Below are 20,078 nucleotides of genomic sequence, written 5' to 3' on the forward strand. Positions count from 1 at the left end.
ATTGAGTGCCAAGGACTGTGTGTTTAATCATCTGGAAACTGTTCAGCAAAGAAATCATTCCTTATTTTACTGTTTAACTCTGTGGAACCCTTACACTGATCTCCATTGATTCCCTCACTGTGGAAGACCCGGTTTGTTTATTTCTATTCTAGAGGTGTTAGGTCACAGAGTGGATAGAGAATAGGACTTGGATTCAGAAATACCTAGATTCAAATTGTTCCTGAAACAATTACTAGCTGTATCACTGTAGGCAAATCACTTAACCAATCATCTGAGGAATGATTGTTGAACAAATTTGAATTTATGTTTCAAATAGAAAGTAGCCTGATAGTTACAATGCTTTAAAAAGGAATTAATCATGCAAATAACCAGTTATGAATTTGGTTTAATTTAGTTTCTTAAAAAAATATAGGTTTAGGAGTTATATTAATACTGGCTTTTAAAAAATAAAATTAGAGTTCTGGAAGGTGAATTTGAGAATTAATCTAATCCATCTTTTTGCCTCTATTTAGGAATGTGTCCAGTATTGAGTTAGAGGAAGATGGAGCTGAATTTAATAAATTTTGGGGGGGTGGGGGAAAGAAGATTTAAGATAAGATTTCCCTAGAGAACTCCAAGTGAGAAATTTCCATTTATCATACAGATTAATTATTTTTCTTCAATTTATAGTCTTAAGAAAGTTTTCTAGTGCACTTGAGTTAAAGTGTTGCCCCTAGACACATACAAAATATGTGCAGGGAAGACTTAAATTCAATTGTTCCTGTATATTTTGCTATCTCTCTTTTGACTATGCTATCCAGCCTTTTGTGCCAGCTTTTAGGGGCCAAAATGAATCCTACTAATTTTTGATGAAACAACAAATTCCTAGAATGTGATCCAACTATGAATGGAGTAATTTAATTCATATCCTGGACTTCCTTCCAAGCCTCTACATTAGTGCACTTTACACATCAATCCCATTTATTTTGAGTACAATTCTATCTTCTACTCAAATAACAGTTAAAGTGTACTAAACATGACAGTAAAAACAGATACTACTATGGGGCATTTCCTAGAATATAAGAGATTTAAATGTGATCACGTAAGAGACAGGACCAGTAAGGCTTGAATAGAGGGTTTTATTTTCTTTTGCTTGCTCATTTAAATTTTTAAGTTGTCTTATTTTATTTTTAGCAGCTTAGCATAATAATAATGTCTTAATCCCAAATTGTGGGTAATGTTGCCTTAGCCTCAAGTCTTTCTTAGTGTTATTTTCTGAAATCTGTCCAGGGGCTTAACCTTAGGGACTCCTCCCTTGCTCCCCTATGTCCCAGTCATGCTGTCCTGAAAACGTTCTTGCTCCCTGGAGTACTGTACTCATGGGGTTTGTGGTCACTTCTCCTCAACCACAGCCAGAGCCTACAGCCAGGGATCCCAACTCGTTATCACTGCTAGCCCTGACTTCCAGAAACAGCAGGGAATTCTTCAGTCTTGCCTCATTTAGTGCTTGTTGTTTTCTTTAGATGAAAGTTTGTGAGGTAAAATTTCCTGAAGCCTAGTCTGCTTCCCTCAGGACTGTTGTTGGTTGGATTCAGTGAAGTTGACCTAGAAGTGTTTACACCTCACTGGAGCAGCAAGCACCCCAGGGTGGCTGCCAACACAGGTTCTTAGATCTGTTTTTCTGAAGGAAAGCAACTTAAAATGGGTTAAAAATCTTGCTTTAATCAATCAAATATATCATTTACCTAGTTGAGGGGAAAAAGTCAGCACCCCAAACTTCAGAGTATACAGACAGAAACATTTCAAGCAGAGAGGCCTCCACCAAATCACAGTTACCAGAGAGGGAAGCATCAACATCTGGGTTTTCAAAGCCAGGGGGCTCTCAACAGCTGCCCAGAGTTTCATCTGGTCAAATCACACAACACTTCTCAAAGTGAGCCCCAAAGCAAAGCCTCAGATAAGGGATTATATAGCCTTCTCCAAGCTCAGAGAATGTAACAACCCTCTTGACCCTCTGCCCAATCACAAAGTACCTCTTGAAAAACAAGCCTCCTACCACAGGCTCTAGGTGCACTTAAGCCTAGGGCCAAGGGAACATCTTAATATTTACATTCCCATTACACTCACTCAGGACAAACCTCATCCCCTGGAGTCTTCTCAGAGGATCTTTCAAATTGTCCTATGAAAACAACTGCTTTACACCTTTATTTGTGCTTCTCTGTATTTATTTCACGACAATATTCTGTTTATGGAAGAAATTTGGAGACCTAAAATTTTTCTGACCTACTTCACCATCTTCCCAGAATATTTCCTCCAGTCTCTAAACATTGACTGTGATCAAAAGTTATGGTACATGCCTATAATCTCTTCCACCATGAAGACTGATATTAAGTATTTTTTGAGTTTAGTAGTTCTGGGCTATAGTAGGGCCAAGGTAGCTGATGTGTTCATTCTAAGTCTGGCACAAGTATACTGAGTCTCTGGTTGCTGAATTCTGGCCCAGTTAAGAAATGGAACATTGTCAGAGCATCCATGCCAGGTAGTAGTAGTTTTAGGCCTTTGGGTGGCCTCTGAACTTCTAGCCTAGGCAAAATAGGGAGACCTAGTCTCAGGCCAAAACAAAATAGACTATGTGATTTTTTTTTCACTGCCTCTAAGTTTGAGCAAAGAAGGATCAAAGCTTTTGACCTCACTTAGATTATCACCATTCCACTCCCTTTAGTAAATTTTAGGAGAAAATGTGGAAGGAGTTTTTGGTAAGGCTCTGAGAATATAGTCTCTCTGATAATTCACTATGCTCTTTTTCTAAATAATATATAAGAAAAATATTTTAATAATGTTATTATTCAATCTTAAGCTGTATAGCATTGACTTTAGACCTGACTCTCTCTTTTAAATATTTCCCCCTCTCAGTGATTTTCATATTCTCGTTTCCATCTGCTAGATTATAAACTCTACCTGAAGACTGGAAATCAAATTTCATGTATTCTGTACCACCCCTCCCCCCATTCTTTTATTTTCCCTTTCTTCACAAATGATATTTGCAGTAGAAATTTCACTGTGACGGGATTTTTAGCCAATCCACCTATTGGATTCACTTTGTGATCTTAGCAGAAGGTAAAATTTAGTGGCTGATTTCCCCCCTAGAGATCTGTGGATTCAGATTCCTCTTTATGGGGAGGTATAAAATTATGATAAGCAGAAATGAAATTGAAAGCTTAAAGTAGTCTGTTCATTCCTGTTTTAGATTTTATTTTCCTCCTTTACTTGTGCTGATGGGATGTTGTATGTCCTATAGCCGCATGTAAGAAGCAGAAAAAAAAAAACATTATAAACATGTAGGTTTGAAATATTGTTAATGAGAAAAGGTTCTGAGGACAATGAATTCCCTGAATGAGTACAGGGAAAGCTAATCTCAAGTAATGCTTTGGCAAGTGAGGAGAAAGACATATTTGAAGTGCTTTGTACCATTTATAAGACAAAATAACCCTAACTTAAATGTCTTGCTATTAACACAAGTGATCTAGAACCAGAGGCCTAGAAAGCGAATTTTGGACGTATTTCCCTGGTGACATTCAAAGTAGTATGAACTATTCTATTACTTAATCTAGGTTAGTATAAATATAGTCCTGGCTGAAGAGAGAGAGAGATGACCTTAAATGCTGCAATGTGATAGCATGATTTTCAAATGATAGAAAATGTTTATTTTACCGGGGTTCTAAAGGTGAAATAAAAACTAAATAAGATGTGGCATAAAAAGGAAATGTTAATTTTTATATTTTAAATTGATTAATGTTATCTAATAATTGTAAATAAATGGATAGATCATAGGATTGAAGGAATTCTCCTTTAGCAGAATGTAACTTTCTTAAAGGCAAAAACGGTGTGTGTGTGTGTGTGTGTGTGTGTGTGTGTGTGTGTGTGTCTATATACCCAGGACCTTAACAAAGTACATTGTACTAAGTAGACATTTCATAAAGCCTTGTTAAATAGAATCGTAGATGTTTATCTGGGTAGGATTTCAGATATCATCTTGTCTAGTTCTCTCATTTTACACATAAGGAAATGGAGGCTCAGAGATCATGCAGGTAATAATTGGCAGAGCTGTAATTCAAAGCCATACCTCCTTAAACCAGATTCAGCCAAACAAATGTCAAGGAAGTTTTTGTTTGTTTGTTTTTTAAATTTTTATTTATTGGCTTGATTTGCTGTAACAATTTAATTTAAATCAATTCAGCAAACACATATAGAGATAGCTCATAATATTAGGGGAAAATAAAACAGTTCCTGCTCTCAAGCAATTTAAATTTTACTTTTGAGAAACAACATGGACACAGATAATTTAATAAAAGTACATAGATAGTATTTGGTAGATAGTGAGGCTAATACTAAAATCTAAGGGAATGAGATTTTTCAGGAAATCTCTTTATAGGAAAATGTTCATACAGTGGGCTTAGAAAGTCTGGAAAGTTTGAGAAATGTAAGAGGTGGTAATGAGGAAGGAGAGAATTCAAGTCTAGGCTCACAAACACTAGCATCACACGATTTTGCCTGTTTTTTTTTTTTTTTGTCGTGATGTAGTTTAGCAGCAATTTCATGATGGAATTTTTTAATTGAATATTAGTGAAGCTAGCAGAATCCTTTCAAAATATTTAGAAATTATCTATTGCTTCCCTTTATCTCTACTTTAGAAAAGGTTATAAAATAATTATCATTTTCAAATCTTCTAACAACTACAACACCAATAATGTGCATTTATATGGCAAATAGTAGAAAACATTTGTACAATTTAATAGCAAAGAATTTACACTATAATTTAGTTATTTGCTACCCTCAAATACATGCAAGCACATATGCTTCTTAATTTGGGAAGTTAAAATTTCTTCATTTAATGTAGGGGAAAAGATTGCAGCTTGACTCCTCTTTCGATGTTGAGAGCTAACAATAATTTGGGGACAGATATGATGCCCAGGGGTGAACACGAAGATGGTTCCCAAAGTTTTATTAGTCATTAAACTCAGATAAAGGTAGAAGGGTATTTGAAAGATGAATGGAGGAGAAAACCTATTAGGAAAAAATGTTGTATCATTAAATAATATTTAGCAAGTCTTTTTACTCCTCTTTTGGTTGGGCAAAGTAAATTGGCAGAGACAAATTTCTTGTGAAAATGATTAAGAAATGTCCTCATCCATGGCAAAAAGAAAAAAAAAAACACACTATAAGTAATTCCTTCATAGGGGACAGCCATTTTAATTTTTCCTCCATTAAGCTCTTATCTAAAAAAAAAAAGATGTTTAATATGTTCCATATTAATTGGATATAAGTGATTAATATTAAAATTGATACAGTATTTTTTATTTGTAGGAATTTTATTAACTACTCATAAAAACTATGTGAGGTAATGTTGTCCAGTTTCTATTTAGAAAGAAGAGAAACCCAGTTTAACAAATTTACCCATGAATTTAATAGCAGATATTTAGAAAAAACAGAAATAGAACTGGTATAACTACAATTCATTGGAAGTGTGTTTGCTGGACACTGGATGGCAATGTAAAATGACTCAGCAACAATGTTATTTACTTCTTCCCTCAGGGGCCGATGTTATCAATTTTGATGGCCATGTTGTATTACCGTACAGATTCAAGAATAAGAAGATGAAAACTCTGAAAGATGTCATTGCTTTGAAATTTAAAACCTCTGAGAGTGAAGGGGTAATCTTCCATGGAGAAGGGCAACAAGGAGATTATATTACGTTGGAACTGAAAAAAGCCAAACTGGTTCTCAACTTAAACCTGGGTAGGCACCAACCCTTTCATTCCTTTTATTTAATTTTATTTTTCCTGTTTTGAATTCATAATGTGAATTACTGACTTTTGTTGGATCCCTACATTTTACTAAGAAAGGTAAGTTAGAGAAGCAGCTCATGAAACCTAAAAATATTTGAATGCCTTGCCCATGAAAACTCAACTGGTAGTTGCCAAAGGCAAAATCTGAACCCAAGTCTTCCTGACTCCAACTTCAGCAATCTATCCACTTAACTAAGAAATGTCTTCAAGCCACTTGGCAGGGGAGGGGGTGGGAAGGCTGGAGAGGGTCATTACTTATTGGAAAGGGATTGATGTGTCAAAACTATTTAAACAATGAGAAATGGTTCATATGATGTTGCTGATTTACCTCAGGTCACACAACTTATAAGTGTCTGAGAGCATATTTGAACTCGGGTTTTCCTGCGTCCAGGTCTAATGTTCTTTCACCTATGCTGTAATTTTCTTAAAGACACAGAGATAAATGCTACAATTTACACCTTTGTTCTGAATTAGCCCTATGAAATTGGACTTTCCTTGTATAAGGATATTTTTGGAGAGGGGGGTGAAGGTCTTTGATTTGATTAATGGTATGAGTTGTTACAGAAAGTATCCTTATCAAGAACATCTTTATATGTAATTGATCTGATGTCTACATCAAAAATATTAATCACAAATATAATAACAGAAAAAGAACAATAGCAAAAATCAGATCATAACAAAATTCTACTGTACACATTTGCATTTCTTTATGTTCTTTTAATCTGAAAAGAGGTAATTCCCCTCCATTCTTGCAAATAAGGCAAGTTTATCCAGATATTCAGATGATAGAGAATTCAGACAGCATAGTAGTAATTTTCTCTCTTTTTAAAAAAGCTTTTTGCATCCATCACACTTGAAATAGAATTGCAAAATGTATGTATATTGGGACAGTTAGGTGGCACAGTGAATAGAGCACTGGCCCTGGAATCAGGAGGACCTGAGTTTAAATGTGACTTCAGACACATAACATTTACTAACTGTGTGACATTGGGCAAGTCACTTAACCCCAGTTGTCCTGCCTTCCCCCCTCCAAAAATACAAAAAAAGTGTATATATGTTGACTTTAACATAAATTAAAAAAAAAAAACATGCTTATGTAATCTCATGCAGTTAGATAGACTTTATTCCTTGCTCCTCTCCTTCCCTGATATGCTAATAGTCACAAAAGTAATTTCCCATAATTATGTGGCATAATTCTGGACAGGAAATGACAAAAAGTCTTCACCCTTTAAATTTGAAGATTTGCATTATGACAGTCAATGAGATTATCTCTAGTCACAGGATCTCTAATCCAGGCTCAACAGAATGATCTCTGAGAACATATATTATTTTGCTATTTTAGAAAAGCACTGAATTTGGTGAAACAATTTGATAGGGGGCATATCTATGGGAATAGTAATGGCTGAATGATGTAACTAGAGGATTTTATAATATTTTAGTGGCATTTAGCTATAACATTAAAATGCTAGTTTCAGTATCTTTTGGGACAATTATATATGCAGAATATTCCTAATTGATGTTAAAATAACAAGAACAATTTTCATTTTCATGAGGAAAGTTTTGGGTATGTGTGTGTGTGTGTGTGTGTGTGTGATTCTGTGGTTATGTCTTAAATACATCCACAGATCATTGTTTCTTCATTTCTGCTTGCCTACAAACCATACAGTGAAACAGATTAAAGGAAAAAGTAAATATGTTTCCCACTCCAGTTGGGAATATCTTCATTATCCCTCTTAGCTTATTGTCACTACCTCCTTGTACAACTAAGCAGACTAGTTCAAAGTTAATGTGTGTGTGGGGGGGGAGGGGTTGTCTTAAAATTGATCAAGTCAAAAACTATCTATTTACCTTCCATGTGTTTCTTTTCCATTATGTGTGCAACATTATTATCTGAGGGAAAGAGACTAACCAAATGTAATTATGAGCAAAGTTCATTCTCTTTTCCTAGGGGAACACTCTTCTTCCAGAGGAAAATTGGTACACCTTGAATTGGGGATACAAATGGAAACATATTTAATAAAAGGACAGGGAGCTTAGCATTCTACTGATCCTCTTTAATTTCATGCTTATATTTTAGGTGCTTCTGTTATGCCTTCTAGCCTAAAATATTATGAAAATAATATTTCATAGATGTTAGTACTGAGGCTATAGTGGGATTTTTCTCCCCTTTCATACTTTTGATTTCTTTCTTCTGCTAACATTTGGTTGTTTGCATTTATCTTATAAACACATAAATGTGTAAGTGCTGTAAGATAGGAAAACCAGAGAAATATAATATGTTGATATCATTATTATTTTAAAAATGATACAAACCCCTAAAAGCTATGTTTTTATGACCTTTCAATATTTATATCCTTATCTATAATATATTAACTGCAGGTTAATCAATAGGAAAATTATTTGCACCTTTAAAATTTTCTTTATTAATAAAAGAAAAGGGACTGTTTGATATGTTAGGAAAGGTCATCCTTCCTTATAAATATTATATATATTGTTCTAGGTTTGGGTAGAATTTTATTCTCTCCTAATCATGCTTCTTTTGATATCTCATTCTAACATTTGTCTGCACCATGTGATTCTTCTTCTTCTTCTTCTTCTTCTTCTTCTTCTTCTTCTTCTTCTTCTTCTTCTTCTTCTTCTTCTTCTTCTTCTTCTCTCTTTCACTCTCTCTCTCAATCTTTCACCAATTACATACAATATAGAAAGGCCATATGGAATTATAAATAATAACCTGATTTTAAATCCTGAGTAACTCTGATCAACTCATTTAACCTCTCATTGCTGTGACAATGATCACAAATTACAAGATGAAGAGATACTTATAGTGGCAAATTTGTATTAGGAGAGTGAGTTCATCTATGAAAGGTCTCCTTCAGTCATGGAATCATAGAACCCATTAATATTTTTGGATGTGAATATACATATATCTTTAAATACTATAAAATAAAATTGTATTAACAGGCACACATATCCTAAAGCAATTATATAAATATTCCTATACCTTCTAATTATTGTCCTTTACAAAGGAAATTCCATTATTGAGGAAACATTTGGGTTCAGATTTAGGCACATAAAGAACAATCATTTATATTAATGTGATAATTTAAATATTTCATCCTTATTGACAGTAGACAGTCATCTCTACATAATAACTATATAACTGATTTATTTTTGTTTGAATGTAAGGAGAGTGTTTTATTTAAAATCATGGGATCATAGATTTAGAGTTTCAGGAAACTTTCAAAATTCCCTATACCAGTGCTATCAAACTCATATAGAAATGGGGGCTATTTACTGTACAGAAGAATCCCTACAGGCCAGATACTCACTTAGAAAGCCACAAACAAACATTATCTATATTCTGTTGTATTTTTTTTTCCATTTTGTTACATATCTCCCAATTACATTTTAATCTACTTAGACCCTGAATATTGTTGCCATGAGTAGCTTGTTTGATACCTATGCTCTCACGTTATAGGGGAAGAGTCTCAGAGCCAGAGAGTTGAGATGATTTTTTCCATAGTCATATAGATAATGAGTACCAGCATAAGAGCTAGAATCCATCATTCTTGATTTATTTTTAAAAACCTTTCCCATTGTACCATACTGTATCACACATTAAGAGGTTTTTGGTCATCGGAGGCCTTGTGTGTCATTTACTTCCCAGCAAACACTTGAAGCTTTAGTGTTAAAAGCAATTACTCATTTTCCCCTTAAAAGCCATAGAAAGTGGATGTTTTTCTCTTTCTTCATAATTCGTTTTTTGTTAAATAATTGGTCTCAGAAAAGGCCTCCCTCCCTTTCCAGTGTCCCATGATATTCTTTTTCTTTTTTTATATTTTCCCTTCTATTTCTTTGTTCCTTGATCTGTCCTTTATGTTTTCATATCGGGGGAAAAAATATGAGGAAATCCCAGGTATTTGCTCATTCTGAATTCTTTGTAAACAGTATGATGTTCTTCTTTTCAGTTAGCAAGGGATACTCTAAGAATCCTGGCCACTTCATTCCCCTTACTCTTTGAAGCTAAGTGGTATTTTATTTTGGCAGCTAAAAATTACAGATACATTAATGGTATTTCCAACATATACAATTGAGGTTTTCAAAGTATTTTCCTCACAATAAGTCTGAGTCAGATAGTATGGCATTCCTATTTCATAAGTAAGGAAACAGGTTCAAAGAAGTTAACTGACTTACCAATAGTCATACAACTATTTAGTACTAGGACCTGGATTTGAAACTATATCTCTTTATTCTAAGATCAGTATTCTTTTCAGTACATCAATTAAACTTTTCAACTTTGGGAACTTTTAGAGCTAGGTTTTTACTAATGGATACTATTGAAGTTTTGTTTCTTTCTTTTTATGGCTTAAAAAATAGGGTAAAATTTTTTTCCATTGTGGAGAATGTTAAATATGCTTCAAACAAAACCATCTTTAAATACAGTTACATTGCAATTTTCTATGCTAATTTCCCTGAGAGTCAGATATAGGAGTTAGATGACATTGAATGTGAAATGAACTTATCCTCAGTAAGTCTGCCATTCATTCATTTCCTTGATCTTTTCACATCAATCAGGGAGCAACCAATTTGGTTCCATATATGGCCATACATCTGTGATGACAGGAAGTTTGCTAGATGATCACCACTGGCATTCTGTTATTATTGAACGCCATGGACGGAACATCAACCTGACTCTGGATAGGCATTTGCAACATTTTCGGACGAATGGAGAATTTGATTATCTGGACTTGGATTATGAGGTAAATAAATTGATGTAAATAATGATCACATGGGGGTGACTATATTGAACAACTCCATTTTATGGAACCTAAGCATGTCTTTCTTCACATTTCGCTTTCTCTCTACCACATGCTTTCCTATGCCACCAATTCTTTCTCATGACTCCAAGAAAGCTTTCAAATTTAAAAGTCATTTGCCATGCCAAAATAAATGTCAATTTTTTTCAAAATGATCAAACATTCACATATTATGATTTTAATTTTTATAGATATTACTTGAGCTATTTTTGAAAAGCATTAATTGACCAAACTCCACTATGAATATCATTTTCATGCAGGAATTTTTCATTGTGTTATCATGACTGCCCAGTTAGCTTTAAAAGATCACTAGAGGAATTCTGAAGGTTTGACTTTTAGCATAAAGCATATGTCTATTCTGCATTCCAATTTGTATATACATATCTTTATATACATACACATACATATATAGAGGACTACGTAATGATTATAAAGCATGCTGGATATGGCTCAAGGATTGAGGGATGATATATGATTATAAATTCTAGCTTGTGCTAAGCTGTTTTTAATGTAATGAGTTTATGGAGGTTATTTGAGTATTTCCATTCAATGTATATTTTTTCCTTGATTACCAAAGCAGATACATATTAAACTTGGACTATACTTCACATTGTTCACAAGTGATAGAGGAGCAAAATGTGTTCTAGATTATTTAAGAACCTCTCCCTTTATCTCTGTCTCTCCCTGTGCCTCTCCATCTCTGTCTCCCTATTTCTCTGTCTCTGTCTTTCTGTTTCTGTCACTTTATTCCTCTTTCTTCTTTCTCTTTCTGTCTCTCAATCTTTGTTTCTCTGTCTCTCTCTCACACACACAAAGAGAAAAAAAATGCAGCTAAAATAGAATGAATGTGCAATTGAGTACATTAGCTATATTAGAATAAATGTACATTGCTCTCTTTAGTGCTATCTCTATCTCTTCTGTAAGTATATTCAGTAAAGTGATAGTAAAGTTTGTGTTGTTAACTTAGTGGTATTTTTAAAATTTATAAAATATACCCATATGGTTTCCTGCTTTCCATTTTTATTTTCTGCTTTCTATTTTTATTCATAAATATTCTTAGAATGCTTTTGTTATGTTGGGTCTCTTGCAAAATTTCATTTAAACTGGTTTTATTCTCTACAATTTTTGTCTCTTTTATAAGGTGATAAACTAATAATCCACCATCCTCTATGTAAGATTTTACAATTGAATTCACATTCCAAATTGATGTTTCTTTTCACTGTATTTTTCCCTCATTTGTGGAATAAAACAAGTGCTTACTAAGTAGGGCACTGTCAATCTATTTTGGACCTTTAGAATACAGTCATGCCAGTACATGGGGTCTACTTTCTGAGCTACTTAAATACAGAGATATTCATCACCAATAGGCTAGCTTTTACTGTCTAACTTGCAAGACTGTTAAAAAAAATTCAGGGTGTAGCAATACAAGTTAAATGGGATAATTTTAGTTTATATATGTTTCCTTTTTCTTAATTATTTTATTTTATTTTTTTATTTTTTCTTAATTATCTTAATTTTATCATCAATTACTTCATTAAATAAGATATAACTTTTTACAATAAGATTTTAATTGTGCACCATATCCTCTTTCTCCTCTTCATTATATCTTATAGCTTTATACTAATTTTTATATTTGCATTAGCAAGTCTGTGGCCTGATGATACCTATACAGTTCATTAAGGCATGATTCCTAGATCAGAAACAGCTCAATCTTGACTTTTGCAATAAAAACAATTTCATTGTTTTCCATGTTATCCAGCGCTCACTATATCCAGGGCATTTCAAGCCTTTTCTTAAATGAAGTCTTAAAAGGATCAGAGATCTAGAGCTAGAAGAGACTTGGAGGCCACCTTTTTCAATAACTTCATTTTACAAATGATGAAACTAAGGCTCACAGATACTAAAGGTATCTGTGGTAAATGTATGAAGCTTGAGCATAGTCTCCATGTCTTAGGGCTTTCTAATTCCATATTCCTGGACTTTATTTGCCAATACATTTCTTTATATCCTCAGCTATTCCCACCAGTGCACTAAAGAAAACAAGTTTTAGTATATAGATGATGGAGGATCTAGAATTTTTTATCTATTCATATTTTGCAACTGATGTTGCTGTACAAGATAGTATTATTCACAAAGTGATCTTTTGCAAGTCCTTATTATAAGCACTCTAAAACAAGACTGAACACATATACCATTAAATTCCAATCCTGGTCACCTTTGAATACATTAACACCACCACCATCACCATCAACAACAAGAAAGAACCATACCACCTCCTTTATTTGGTTTTCTAAGGAGAATCTCTGATTTGTCCTTCCAAGGAGGCAACAGCTTCCTCATTTCTATTTCTTTTAGTTTTGGAAATGTGTCAAAATTGGTATGATACAGTTCCTATAGTTGTATATCCATTTGGTCAATGAATGAGAAACTCATATTTTAAGTAACAACAACTAAGTTAAAATCCACACATTGAATGTGTGACTCTTCAAATTTTCTTTCATTTTTTTTCTGCCATTGTCCCTGCCTGAAAAGTGGAAAGGAACTGAGGACCATTTTGTGTTTTTCTTTATTTTACTCGTTACCATACCTGAATAATTAAATAACGAATGGCTAGCATATTGGTGATGAATCTCTGTATTTAGGCAGCTCAGAAAATAGACCCAATGTGCTTCCATGACTGTACTCTAAGGAATACTAAGTATTCCTTAGAAAATAAAACTTTTTTATTATTCTATTCAGATTCCTCACCATATAATATAGTAACCCTGGATTTTGTAATGAGAATATGTGAGTCAACATTTTATTAAAGGTATCTTGGTCATGTAGAAAGTAGCACATTAAGTTATTTATTTTACAAAATAAAATCTATGAATCCCAAATTCTTATATTTTATATTTTTTCACAACATAACCCACGTCACTATTTGCTGAGCTATTCTAGTTTAAGATCAACTAAATAATCTATGAATATGAATGTTCTTGAAAAAGTCAGGATTAATAGTATATTCATATTTACATAGTATTTTACACTTTTCAAATCTCTTTCATAAAAACCATTACCCTGAATTTTTTTAACAGTCTTGGAAAGTTAGCCAGTAATGATAGCGTTTTATTTTAAAGATGGCAACAGTCTCACAAAGATTAAGTAACTGTTTGAAGTTGTAGTATCATAGATTTTAAAATGGAAGGGACCTCATAGGTCACAAGACTAATAAATATCCAAAACAGAACTAGAACTCAGTTTGTCTGATGCTGTCCCCTATACCACATTTCCTTATTAATAAAAGCATCAGTAAATTTCAGAATTGTAAGGGGTTTTAGAGATTATCTAATCCTTCTCAATTTAAAAATAAAAATGAAACAGAGATATTAAATAACTTGGTAAAGGTAAAAAAACTAGTTAATAAGTTCTATGGAGATTCAATTTATATCTACTACTTATGGAAAAGAAATATAGGGGAGAAAGTACACTAGAACTTAGAGTGATACATAGAATAAAAGTATATGAAAAAAGGAATAGTATCAATTAAAATAATTATTCTTAAATGCTAGTATTATTCAAATATGTCTTATTAAATAAGCAAGCATAAGTAAATTGCTTTGCAAATGTAAACTGTTATGTAAAAGCTAGCTAGCTATCATTACTGTTATTGTTGTACTATTGAGTATAGGACAATATGTTGCTACTCATTTCTTGAGGAAGGAGGACAGAAAAAGAGAAACATTGAAAATAAGTCAGCTTAAATTCACTCTTTTTTTTTGTCTCCAATAATTTAAATTCCAAACATGCATGTTGCTTTCTACTTCTTTTTTTTTTCTTCTCTCTCCATTAACTGTGTAGAACAATGGAAAAGCCACTCTTTCTGGAGTCAGATGACTGGGTTCAAATATTAACTCTAACACTTACTGTCATTGTGACTTTAGGCAAGTCACTTGCCACTCTAGTTCTCGGTTTCTTAATTGGTAAAATGAGTACCTTGAACTAGATGGCCTAGATCTTTTCCAGTTTTAAATCTCTTCCCTTATTAGAAAATTCTTCCCCCCCCCCATCATTTGTGAATCTTTTATTATCTCTACTATTTTTCCTACTAGTTGATACAGTCCAAACATGTATAGAGGTATATAGCTTATCATTACATGTAATATTTCTTTGCATTACAAATGTCTTCCGTTTCCTTTCTCTATTTCTCACTCCTAACTCTATTCATTTGAGTTTCCTGAAAGTATTTAGGCATATAAAAATACTTTTACATGCAATAGTGGTTCATAATTTGTTCATGTGTCCTCTAAGACTCAGGGGTCTTTACCTTATGTTTAAAATATGAAGCCTTGACATTTTAAACTTAATTTGTATTTTTATTTTTTAAAAATTCTAATAGAAATGAAAGAAAACATTTAACATCTTGAAAAAGGATTGCCTTTAAGTAAAACTCCTGTATTAGATCATTTCCTTTCTTAATGAGTAGAGGAAGGGCTGGAAGGGGGAAAGAATTTGAAACTGAAAGTGAAAGTCTAACAAAAATATCTAAATAGAATTGTGCATTTTTAAATATTTTAGTATTAGTAAACTTGTTTTATGTGTTATTGGAGGTATTATTATTATGGAATCAGAGTGTCCGATTCTCTCTATCCATTAATTCATTTATTTATTAATTTTACAAAACTGATGGTGGAGAACAAAAAAAGTACACTTTTCCTGGGTCTCTCTGTTCCAAACTCTTTGGAACTGGTGGTGAATCTAAGCTAACCAAATCCCTATAAATTATCTGCCCTTCCAAGAATAAAAGCCCTCAGAGTGTACAGGGTTAAATCCATTGTTGTTTGAATCTAAATGTTAAGAGAATACTAGACCACCTTGGACAATTCAAGGATATAATCTGAATATGCAATTTGTCTTATGACATTTTTTTCCAAAGTAGAGCTGGAAATAACTTCTGACTAGAAGACTAGAATATTTTATAGGATTCTTCACCCTGTGAAGTTCACAAGCCAAATCACCATCATTATTTTTTTTTAACAAACAACACTACTGATTTTTGTGTTGCAAGATGAGAGGAAAAGGAAGATTGGACTGAACAGTAACAGTGGTAAAATTCAAACTTACAAAGACTCCTTCCTCCCAAAGATTCATTTACTACCTAACCCTCAGATGCAAACTTGTATAGCTACAAATTTGTAGGGTATAAAATTGCAAAGATCCTCTAGTTTGTACTTTTAATTCTTCATGTGAATTAGCTGAGGCCCAGAGATGTCAGATTGCCTGGAGTTGACACTATTGTTAAAGACAGAGGTAGTATTGGGTGCCTTTCCTTCATACAAATGAAATTTAGGAGGATAGCCTAGTCCCAATAGAGTAAATGTGCTCAACTAGAGCTCATGATTTCAATTGCAGTTTTGGTGAATTTCAGTCATAGCCTCAATCTTTTCATAGTCTTGGGAAGTTTTAATTTTTTTAATCATCCTTTAATTATTATATGAACAGTCAATTTTGTTGTTGGTGGTGTTCTTGTTTTTTTCTGGTTTGTTTTTGCTTGTCAAGACATTGGAAAAGAGTTCAGTCTATTGTCTTATAAACACAACATTGCATGCAGTTTTCTTTGGCCAACTTTAGTAACTCCACATACATCTCCATGTAGTTAGAGTTGCCCCTTGGACATTCTGTCATGCATTTATATTCACAGATTCATCAGTAGTTCCCTAAAATAAAGCAGTCTTAGAATTGAGAGGTATTTCAGAGATCATCTAGACTAATCTAGACTTAAATAAGAAACCTGTTTATATATACAGTGGAAGAAAACTAAAAAGCAGGAACTTGGCTGAACTCCTGCTCCAGCCACCTCAAATACCTATAAAATATGATGCTAGACAAAGTTTAGAGCTACAAAACTCACAAAGTGACAGACAGAAAACTAAATCTGCTGTCTTAAAAAAAAGTAAAAAATAATAGTGCTTCCTCCATATTCAACCTTTCAAAAAATTTGAAGGTGGATTTAAGCATTTAAATTATTTTGATTAGATATATCTATCTATCTATTTATCTATCTATCTAGATATTGATATATGTGTATAAATATGTATATATTCCACAGTGTCATATATATGTAAGATATATAACACACAAGCATATGCACACACATATTATATGTGTATATGTGTGTATACATACACAATATACATACATGCATGCGCACACACAGATAATTTATATACATATATATTCCACAACAATGTCAAATTCATATGAGAGGACTAAACACATGTTTTCATATGTCCATATTCTATAAAGTCAAAATAATACATGGACTATTACATATGCATGTATATATAAAATATGTATGTGTATATATGTGCATGTGCTTATATATGCACATACACAGTGACATAAACATGTATATACATGCATATGTGCATGTGTTTGTGTATTCTATGCTGTCAAATCAATATAAATTATATGATATATATGTGCACATTCACATGTGTATTTTAAATCTTTATGTATATATATATATGTACACATGCACGTAGCCATGCATACATATAAGCATGCATGCATACATATAACCACTGTTCTTTTCATCTACTACTAAATCCGTGATTGACTTCTGTGTTATCAAAAATCTTACTATAGTTTCTTTACTAGATTTAATATTTGCCTCTTTCATGATGTTCTGAATACTTTACATAATTAATGAGAAAATGCCATCCTTGACTTTCAAATATGAACAGACTATGTGGCAAAGGTACCTTGATTTCTTATCTTGTTCATATTTTTAGAAAATATTTTCAATTAAAATTGTAAAAAAAAATAGACAAAAACCCCCAACACAATAGCAACAAGTATAGAATAACATCACCCAATTATATGATAATACTGGTAGAGATTAATTCTTTTTGAAATTAGATAATCCGCAGTAATATTCCCTTTAGGGAAGATTTTTATTAATGTACAAATATGTTCCTAATAAATGGGAGAGGACATTTTGACATAGCTTTCAGTATAAAAATTATTTGTCCACATTTTATTCTATGACTAGCCTACATCACTGGGTAGCATATCTACTTTTTCATGTTGCTACTTTTAAATTATATTTATATTGGATTCTATACATCTTCATCTTTCTCAAAGATAACGTTTGGAGGTCTGCCTTTTTCTGGGAAGCCAAGTACCAACAGTAGAAAGAATTTCAAAGGATGCATGGAAAGCATTAACTACAATGGAAATAATATTACTGATCTTGCCAAGAGGAAAAAGTTAGAGCCTTCCAATGTGGTAAGCCTTGTCTGTTTAATGAAGTTTAGCCTATAGATAAATGAAAGATAGTCACTTGCTTGAATTAGTAATTTATCATGAATGGAAGAAGGGAGTATTTGTACCAGTGGAGTTGAAAAAACTGGAAAATAACAACTCATATATGTAAAGAACATTAAGCTTTTTGAAACATATGCTTCAAGAAGCAACAAACATATGAGATAGAAACTCCAATATTATGACAAATCACACGTTTTAAAGGTTTAAAGGGACCTTTGATACAATCAGCTAGATCTATATGTGAAAAAATAATTCTATTTGAACTACACCATATGCAACAAGTGGTCACTTTGGGTGTTGCTTCAAGACTTCTAATGAAATTCAAAGACTACTATTTCTGAAGCATTCATTATTAGTTTGGGGTCATAAAATGGTGCTTAGACTCCTTATATGCCCCGAGTTTAGGTGACTGTAGCTGAATTAAGCTAGAGACACGTTAGAGGATCTTATTAATGTGGGGGCATAAACAAGTAATATTTTCAAGTACTTCTACAAAAGGTAAAAATATATCAACCACAGGGGATGATTTGGAGCCATATATTTCATGATCACCTAGTCCATTTACAATTTTATAAAAAGGTCCCTCTTTATAGAAGCATTTTTAAGGGCATTACACTTAAAATGTTATAAATTAGATAGCATATAAAAAGTTAAAAAGAAAAACACAGTTCTCTTATTTTTGTGTTCTATAAGAGAAGAAAAATTTTAGTAGGAAAACTAAACAATTTAAATTTTAAAAGAGATTAATTTAAAATACCATTTATGACTGAGCTGAATGTGGTATCACCAGAGTAACCCTCTTCAACAAAACAGCTAAAAACTTGAGAGTTGGTGCCTAAACCACTTCCATATTTCTAACTTTGGTGTGAATTCCCCAGATTAGGATCAGGCCTTAATCAAAAGTGGACCCTTTTAATCTCTGTATTTTATGGGAAGCTTAGGATTCATCATAGCAATGACCATGGGAAAGGGTAGAATTAAAATATTTTAAAAATAACTAATGTCTACTGCCCAGGCACTGGACCCTAAAATAAACATAAAAGTAGCAGATAACTTGAAGTCCTTTAAGGCCCAAACAGTGTTCAATTTAGGGTTGCAATATGATTGAATTTACAACAATGTTTAGATATAAAGGCCACTAACTTCTGATAACAAGAGGAGAAAAAATAGCTCCAACTTTTAAGAATACAATACTGTTGGTTTTTATGTGTTAAAATTGAAATTTAAAATAAAATATCTGATAAAGTAATTTAAATATTATTGTTTTATATGATGATATGATCTGTAACTGTATATAATTGAATGCAACTCTCAGAGTGAATTGATTACTGAATTTGGATCAGAAACCCTGAGTTATATTTTGACCTCAGCTACTTCTAAGCTACATGACCCTGAGCAAGTCAATGAATCCTGATTTATTTCAGTATCCTCAAATGGGGATAAACATTGTGCTTAATTCATAGGGTTGTTTTGAAGGTAAAATGAAAACATATATAAAGCACTTTATAAACCCTCAAGTGCTCTATATACAGCTATGAACATAATTATTAATAACAATGATCATTTTTACCCCTGAGGGACAAATGTAATAGTGTGGACAATCCATTTCCGCCCCCCCCATTTATGCAAAAAATAAATAGTTTACTCATTTTACATGAATGCATTAAGTACCTGCTTTGTTCCTAGCGCTCTGTAAGCCTCTGGGCAAAAAAGAGACAAATGAAAATTTTCTTTATCTTCATTTATTACCTAAAACTTTCTAAATATGGGAGCCAGTATCCATTACTCACTCTTTCATTTCAAAATATTATTTCTGTCATGTTTCATTGAGGTTTTTGTATGAGTCAATGGATGAACATTTATTAACCACCTTCTGACTCCCTCTGAATGGCTCCTGAACCACTTTCACTTGATTCACAGATTTAAAGTGTAGACTCTGCAAAAATACCTCACAAAATATATGTAGGTGCTCTTTCATAACTGAGTAAATGTAATATAAAAGGTTCTTCTCTAATAGGATATTCTCTAATCATAACCCCTTAAAATATACATAAACAATTATACAAATGTCCGGAGGAATACACACACACACACACACACACACACACACACACACACACACACACAC

General features: G+C 32.8%; 1 protein-coding gene across 1 annotated transcript in view; it reads left to right on the forward strand.

The window, feature by feature from the left end:
* LOC138156879 (contactin-associated protein-like 2) overlaps positions 1-20,078 on the forward strand; it is a 2,167,135-nt gene that overhangs the window by 584,473 nt on the left and 1,562,584 nt on the right. The window contains exons 4-6 of the mRNA XM_069082365.1: positions 5,572-5,775; positions 10,401-10,585; positions 17,768-17,911. Coding sequence (XP_068938466.1) covers positions 5,572-5,775; positions 10,401-10,585; positions 17,768-17,911 — 533 coding nt within the window. The remainder of the gene's footprint in view (positions 1-5,571; positions 5,776-10,400; positions 10,586-17,767; positions 17,912-20,078) is intronic.

This window comes from Petaurus breviceps, unplaced genomic scaffold (assembly GCF_028583685.1).
Source record: "Petaurus breviceps papuanus isolate PSGF00001 unplaced genomic scaffold, PetGlider_PUasm1.0 110, whole genome shotgun sequence".
Classification (NCBI taxonomy): Eukaryota; Metazoa; Chordata; class Mammalia; order Diprotodontia; family Petauridae; genus Petaurus; species Petaurus breviceps.